An 8,226-nucleotide genomic window follows, 5' to 3' on the forward strand; every position below is an offset into this window, starting at 1 on the left:
ACCGTTGCATTATGCATTGCATAATGCACGCAAGTATGCAGGCTTGCACAAAGCATGCAATGCGTGCACAAATCCGGTACCACGGAGAATGTCCGGGATATTGACCAGAAAATGCATTTGAATATCGCAGATCATTGGAATGTCAGTTCACTTTACCCAATTTTATAAATAAACTTTTATAAATATCCACTTTATAAATGATCCCACAGAATGACAGGTTCGTTAAAAATGGACAGACCTTGTGCAAACTTGGACCACCGCAGGATATTCCGGTTATTCATGCCCGAATATTCTTACTTTCAACTTTAGCCGTTCAGGAATGACAGCCGGCAATGATGTTTTGAAATCGAAGCTTGGACGACCGCAAGCCACAGGAAACATGGTTAAAGTATTCAAAATTGCTAACAATGCAAAGGTTTTATATAAATTAATAAATATTCAAAAGCATACATCGATCCGCAGATAACCTTATCGAGACGGCAATGCAACTTAGGTTTTCATTGACAAAGCGCGCATAACAATGACGAAAAATAATGCTTTGCGAAAACAGCATTCATCGCAAGCTAAACACAAGTCACTTCGCATCATTTTCTTTTATCTTACTGCTGCCGGGCAAAAATTCACATGTTGATGTAAGCAAGCATCACCACTTGGTGACGTTTGTTCGAAAGTAGCAGAATTAAGACCACCGTGTTTCCTATAAGGGCACATTTAGCCACCTGGTAGGTAACATATCAACCCCAAAAGTTTATCTCAGCCCTTCCTCAGGACGGCCCTCCTTCCACAAAAGCCGGCGGGCGTCATCGCTCGTCCCCCGACGCCACGCCGTGGCGACTCACGCGTCATCCAGGCCGGAGAGGTCGATGCTGGCCCAGCGTGTCCAAACCATGGTGTCTGCTGGAGGCGTGTCCCCGGCACACTGCGGCCGGTCGCGTGCCCTCCGCGACACTCGCAGCCACAGAGGAAGCGCGAATCACACTGCTAATGGGCGGTAATTCGCCGGTGGTCCGACGCCGGTGCCGTGTCGGTCCGGCGCGTTCGACAGTCCGGTGATCGGTCCAATATCCGTCCATCGGACGGCAGGACCGCAGTGTATTGGTTGCAGGGGACGGACCTACCCGCTGAACCTGGCGTCTCCGCTGGTCATGGACGCGATGGAACGACGCGGGAACGGCGGGCGGGAACGCGTGGCAGATGCGATTTAGGCACCCGCTAAATCGAATGCAATGGATAATAAACTGATCATGTAGGCATCCGGGCAGACATGAAACAAACATCTTCATACAAAAAAAAACGGTATATTTCCGCTGTGGCATGCTCGCCAAGTGCAGAATAATCTAAAGGTGGACATGAAACAAATAAACAGCTCTGAAGTCGCCGACGGATATTTTGGCGTGCATTGCACCGCAATTCAATTGTGCATAGTCTCGGGAACAAGGAGTCACCTATCTTTTTAGCAGACGGCACACTTCTCAGCTGGCGGAATCGCTTTCCGAACGCGCTGGACATAAAACATACCGGTCAAACCGCTACGTTACATAATTGAAACTTGTCACGTCATAACATTTCGCCTGAGTCAGCACTCGTGCAACCCGGCGCTGGAACGAATAGAGATCAGCGAATCACATGAAACACTGTCACCTCTGTTTAGCCCATAACAGGTGAGAGGCCCAAGTGAGAAGCGGTGCGGGGGCCGGCCGGGAAATATCCCGATTCTCGATACACCGGGAGGGACACAATGAACCAGGTGACACGCACCGCACCGTACCGCCGTGCCTACTCACCGTGGCCGCAACCGTTACATCAGCCACCACCAGCGTTTGCAGAGAAAGCCCAGCGCGATTAACGGCAAGGCCATTATCCAGCCGCCCCGCTAACCAAAAAATGAGCGGCACGGCCGCAACAACGGTGCCCACCAAAAGCTGATGAAACGGATTGCATCAGTTTTCGTAATTCTGACAACAACAACCGGACCTTTTGAGTTTGACTAAGTCGAGTTCGCTGGATGACGGAAACCGTAATGTTGCTGCTGTTGAGGTTCTGTTCTCAGGTAGCAACGAGGAGAGGACCACTCATCTTAACCTGCTATTGCTAAGGTCACAGTCGATTCAACATGTCACGTCTGTCCTTGAGTTCGCCTGTTCCAATGCACTGACAAAGGGCCGAAAGTAGTTATCATGCTTCTTTTTCAAACCATAAATCAATGCTCTGATTAGGTATGCAAAATTTCAGTTCAATGGAGTTTCGTCTTCTCCTTATCAGATAATTTTAGCTCAGATAAGAAGCCAGTCTCCCATAAACATTATAATGTTTTTAGACCCTCCCAATCATCGCTGTAACATCGCTGGTAAACAATGCCAGCTCGCCCTCCTCTCAAGCCATTTCCCATCCACTCGTTCCGACCACCGCCAGTTGAAGTCCCAGCTCGAACCCGCGCCCGCAGCGTTCGAAAACGCACCTTTACTGGCTCTGACACCGTTTTGACCGACGACCCAGCCCGTCTGTAGCGCCAGGTCCGGGACGGCTTTGGGCGCTGAGCCCGGAGCGGCCAAAGCACCGAGTCTGGACGGCTAAGCACCGGTCTCGGGGCAGGTGCAGCGCCGAACAGAGGCACAGGTGAGGCGGTGCGGACCAGGGTGGCAGTCGCCCGGTCCAGATCCGGGACCGAGTAGACTCGCGCCGTGCCTCGGTGCTCGGCACACACGTGCCCGCCGCCGACCCGGGCACGGCCGGAACGTGCCCGCGGGCAGACACAGCCGCCTGCGAGGTGGGGTGAACCCGGAACCACAAGACCCAGGCGGTAATGGGACAACAGCCGCCGCGCAGGAGGAAAGGAACCGCGGCAAAACATCATAATTCACAAACAAACACATATGTAGCTGAGCGTTATTTGCCATACTGACATAGCCACGGAAGGTACGAAATGTCAGCTACCTGTTAGCTAAAACACCGCTCAGTCGTAGCATTGGTCTAGCAAATTAGCCCGTAGCAAGCAGTCTTGATAATATCATTTGGGAATGCATTGTTTTGCGCAGCGCGCTGCCCTGCAATGCCCTGCAACATCTGAACACATACAAGTCTCCGTTTCAGCAAGACTTCGTTCATCAATACACGTTACTCATCTTCAACCGAAAACTTGCTACAGCTCTGCTTATCAACACCGGTCAGAGAGGCCTTTGGTATCGTAGCAAGATCTTGCTTGGCACCCTCTGATCATACATGACTTGCAGACTGCTATCGTTTGTAAACGTTCGTCCGGCGGCGGCGGACGGCCAGACGACAGGGTGGCGGCGGTAGGTGACAAAAAACGCGTCGCGTGCCGCGTGCCACAGGCAGCAGACGGGGAAGCTGCTCCGGCGGCTGACCCTTTCGCTCCTGACATACAGAGCCAGCTCGGCGACCAGTCTCGACAGGGCCAATCAACGGTGAATGATAAAAAAAAAAACAGATCGGGAGACGGATGGGGAAGCGGGGACGAAAATAACACGACTCGTATTCCATAAGCACACGTCAAACTCGTCAGAAAGCATACCAAACATAGACTAATGTCATGATTGGTCAAATAAACGGATCATCCATAAAAATGGTGCTGAAACTGCATTTATAAACTAGAGCTTACATAACAGGTTACTGGTTAGAGTCTGCTGAGGATACTTTGCATAAAAAGCATCACTGAACACACACTTGTGATGTCTTGAGCGAATAAGCACGGAATGAGAGGAAAAAACAATACCCACCGGCAGGCTAGCGCCAAACCGAGTGAACGTAGCGGCTATGACGACAATCGCGGAGAGTGTGCATAAGTTTGCTGCTAGCCCAGTTCGATTCACGCCTCCTTTTGACGAATGCGGAGTGGAAACAGTGATGATGACATGACTGCACTATTGCAGCCACGCTATTTTGAGGGAAATTAGCCCAAAATGACAAATTGGTCGCTTATTCTGTTTAGAAATGAATATACAAATCATTCACCATGACAAGTGGATCGAAATGCCGACAATAATCACTTCTCCAACAAACAAACAAAAATGTATCAAAAGCGATGTCCTCCAACGCATGTTAGGTGGGGACAGCAGAACGGGACAGCGGGACCGGGCAGCGGGACAGCGGGACCGGACAGCGGGACAGCGGGACCGGGCAGTGGGACAAAGGGACCGGACAGCGGGTCAGCGGGACCGGACAGCGTTAGAGAACAGCGGGACCGGGCAGCCGGACCAGACAGCTGCGCCAATCAATGGGCAGTGTTAGCGGGCAGCCGGACAGGGGCAGCAGGAAAGGACCGCCGGACCGACTAGTAAGGTAATCTTGGCGGGACGGACAGCGGGACCAGACAGCTGCGCCAATCAGTGAACAGTGTTAGCGGGCAGCCGGACCGGACAGGCGCGCCGGTTCAATCGTCGCCAAGGTCTCTGTCTCCGCTCTCCTCTCACGGTCGTAGGGTCCACAGACAGGGCCGGTAACGGAAGAATTAGGTCACTCAGTCATGCCTCATGTGGGGCGGTTCTGGAGCGCTCAAATGTCACCGTGAAGAACAACCAGCTGGTTAGTGGTGTGCCCCACATGCCCAGAACGTATGGGGACTATGAAAATCGCTTGGTTGTGTAGCTAGTCATTTGGTCATAACACCCATTTACGGTCATAATCATAGGTGTGTATCGGTATGTCGAGTTGTCCCCTCCACATGACATTGAGCTCCGGCGGTGTCCGAGGAGTTGCTTCAACTAGACGGTAACATTGAAGAACATGTCTTAGCCAGCATCTATCTATATCCATATATCTACGATATATATCTATCTACGAGTTGCATTACCTATTATAGCCATGACAGACAAGAGGCGCTGCCAGCGTTACCTGGACACTGTCATGTCACAAGCTGTGTCCAGTGACTCGGCTAGAAAACATCGGGACCAGCGAGTGACTCAGTGGCTAAACTAGATCAGCGGCCAGGCATACGGTCACGAGCATGAAATCGTAACACGAAATGGCTACTAGATTTGTACCAGAATCAATTCAACAAACAGCCGCTGTTATATCCAGATGCCTCGAATATCAGGCAAATTATTCTTATCACATCATGCTGATGTACATTAACATTGTTAACTTTTTCACCACGGACGAGGGTGACCATTAAAAGAACACGTTTTTAGCAATGTAGTAGCAATCAGTTTTTCTCGTATGGGACAAACTCAATAAGATATTTATACCGGCCGACCAGGTTCGAGCAGATTACAACGATAGCTTACTTATCAGGGAGAACTGATGCTAGTTTTAGGGATATTTCTTATTCATTTTTTAGCATTCATTACCTATCATAAGTGTTTCGGGGAGGTGATAGAATAGCTCTGAAAGCTACGAATGGCTAGGCGTTAGCAAACAATGAGCCTATTGCAGTACGACAACCAACCAAAAACTGAACTTAATCTTAGTGGTCAAGGGCATATAAGATTGAAAAAGCGAGGACGTCGCTTTCATATAAAAAACAATTGCTTGACTCGGTTGGTAAGTAGGTTCTAAACCAGCTGAAACGCGCTTTTCCTTCATCATTCAATACAGGTAGTTTGTAGAACAAAGTGGGATGACACAATCCGTCATAATAAAAAACACTGTAATTTGACGGATAACAAATGCCTCTTCCTGCTGTTGACGGCATACTTTAGACGCGCCGTAAATGACCTTACAAATCGCAGCGACTAAGACCATGGATGGAGGTTCTCCTTCATCCATGACTAAGATGGAAAGCGGGCAGACCATTGGAATAACAGAACGGTTGCGACTTGCGACAGACTGCTAAGCAGGCGCATAAATTATGACGACGATGCACCTTGCAATAACCTTATGAATACATACAAATTAATAGCAAGTTATTCTATAAAGGATGAACTTTGAGGAACTCAGGAAATAAAATAGCACATGTGCTAAAACGATAGCCGAGGAGAGCCAATTTTACGCAACACGGAACACTGGCGTCACCTACATCGTGAGCGTGCAAGCACTGTCATGTAGGTGGCAGCACTATCGCAGATTAATGAGAGAATAGGAGCAGACGGTCGCATATAATCAGCGAGGCACCTTAGCAAAGACCACAAGGCACCAATATTTACGTAGGCAGAGGGTATTAGCTCAACCATGCATATGAACTGAAAAGGATGTGTGAAACTTAAAAGGGAGTTATCCATAACAAAAAAAAAAACTGAGCAAATTTGGATTTTTTTCTTCTTCATTTGATTGTCAATGGGGCAATAGTAGGTAAAGCATAGTAGATAGTGAATGAGCACTCAGCTGTAGTAATGCACATCAGTTAAAGACTTGAGATACATTTTTCAGAGCAGATGGGATGGGCTCAATGTGAATGGAGACTGACCTGCGGGAAGGGTCGCGATAGTACTTCCTCTTGGAGCCCTGCTCCTCTGGAGTATGAGCCATGGCAGATGCATCCATTTCTTTGTCTGAACTGTAACAGAAGATATGAAGATGATCAATAACAATCCTAGCTAAATCTTTATAGCTACTCTAAGCATTATATGTTCCTGGTGGTGAGCATTTTGGGGATGCAATGTGCTAATTATTTTCCTCATCATTTAGTAAATGAGCTTAATTACAAATACGTGAAATATCATCTATAGTCACATAGTGCTTACGAGCATGAAACTAGGACTGCAACCTATCAGAATTACAACATAATGAAAAACACTTGTATTTCTTATAAATTGAAATCAAAATCAAAATACCTTCTGCAGAAGTATGTATCGGTATGCATTAATGTATGTATATATGAAATGTACCTATGAAATACAGAATCGACATGATATCAGTCACCCTCACCACAATACTTTTGGTTAAAAGAACAAATAATGAGAACTTATCAGTCATAAATTGAAGTGTAAAATGTAAATGAATGCGAAACTGAAACTGGCACACAGAGCCCATGCATCATGAATAAAACATTTGCATCTCAGTTATAATTACATTCAAATAAAAGCAAAACATTTCGGAATTTACTTCTTCAATGAAGGCGACGTAAAACACCAAACTTCAGAGCAACGGCGAACCCGCAGCAGACAACTTCAACTCGTCGTCAACACAAATCCAAAGCAATGGCCCCTAGCATCGCCTGAGGTCATGTAGGGACAACACTATTCGACCGCCACCCTTGCAGCCATTCTATAACTCAGGAACTACTGGACCGATCGGAACGAACGAAACACCATTCGAATCAGGGGGTACAATTTCATCAGCCGTTTCAAAGCTCGTGACCCCAGGTGACCTCGGTGACCTCAAGAGGTCAACTCGGCATTGACGCCTATTGCAGCCATTCTATAACTCAGGAACTACTGGGCCGATCGCGACGAAAACACCACCAGTCGAATCAGCGTATGTGGTTTCATCAGCCGTTTTGAATATGGTGACCTCAGATGACCTCGGTGACCTCAAAAGGTCAACTTAACGTTTTCGCCTATTGCAGCCATTCTATAACTCAGGAACTACTGGGCCGATCGCAACGAAAACACCACCAGTCGACTCAGCGTATGCGATTTCATCAGCCGTTTCGAATATGGTGACCTCAGGTGACCTCGGTGACCTTGGGAGGTCACATGACCATGTGGCCTATGGCAGCCATTCTATAACTCAGGAACTACTGGGCCGATCGCGACGAAAACACCACCAGTCGATTCAGCGTATGCGATTTCATCAGCCGTTTCGAATATGGTGACCTCAGGTGACCTCGGTGACCTCAAAAGGTCAACTTAACGTTTTCGCCTATTGCAGCCATTCCATAACTCAGGAACTACTGGGCCGATCGTGACGAAAACACCACCAGTCGATTCAGCGTATGCGATTTCATCAGCCGTTTCGAATATGGTGACCTCAAGTGACCTCAGTGACCTTGGGAGGTCACATGACCGATGTGGCCTATGGCAGCCATTCTATAACTCAGGAACTACTGGGCCGATCGCGACGAAAACACCACCAGTCGATTCAGCGTATGCGATTTCATCAGCCGTTTCAAATATGGTGACCTCAGGTGACCTCGGTGACCTCAAAAGGTCAACTTAACGTTTTCGCCTATTGCAGCCATTCTATAACTCAGGAACTGCTGGGTCGATCGTGACAAAAACACCACCAGTCGATTCAGCGTATGCGATTTCATCAGCCGTTTCGAATATGGTGACCTCAGGTGACCTCAGTGACCTTGGGAGGTCACATGACCGATGTGGCCTAAGGCAG

General features: G+C 48.2%; 1 protein-coding gene across 5 annotated transcripts in view; it reads right to left on the reverse strand.

Annotated features, from left to right (window-relative positions):
• The window catches only part of LOC122365732 (cytosolic purine 5'-nucleotidase-like), a 44,519-nt gene extending 37,339 nt beyond the window's left edge, over positions 1-7,180 (reverse strand). The window contains exons 1-2 of one of the 5 annotated variants that reach the window (XR_006253787.1): positions 7,000-7,142; positions 6,362-6,451 (exon numbers count right to left, since the gene is read on the reverse strand). Coding sequence is in view for 4 of the 5 variants with exons in the window: in XM_043337201.1 (XP_043193136.1) it covers positions 6,362-6,438 (77 nt within the window). In the remaining variant the exon portion in view is untranslated. Of the gene's footprint in view, positions 1-6,361; positions 6,452-6,966 lie in introns of all 5 variants that reach the window. The other 4 variants (XM_043337201.1, XM_043337198.1, XM_043337200.1 and 1 more) reach the window with 4 other exon arrangements.
• Between the last annotated feature and the right edge of the window lie 1,046 nt (positions 7,181-8,226).

This window comes from Amphibalanus amphitrite, unplaced genomic scaffold, assembly GCF_019059575.1.
Source record: "Amphibalanus amphitrite isolate SeventyFive unplaced genomic scaffold, NRLGWU_Aamphi_draft 000759F_arrow, whole genome shotgun sequence".
Taxonomy (NCBI): domain Eukaryota; kingdom Metazoa; phylum Arthropoda; class Thecostraca; order Balanomorpha; family Balanidae; genus Amphibalanus; species Amphibalanus amphitrite.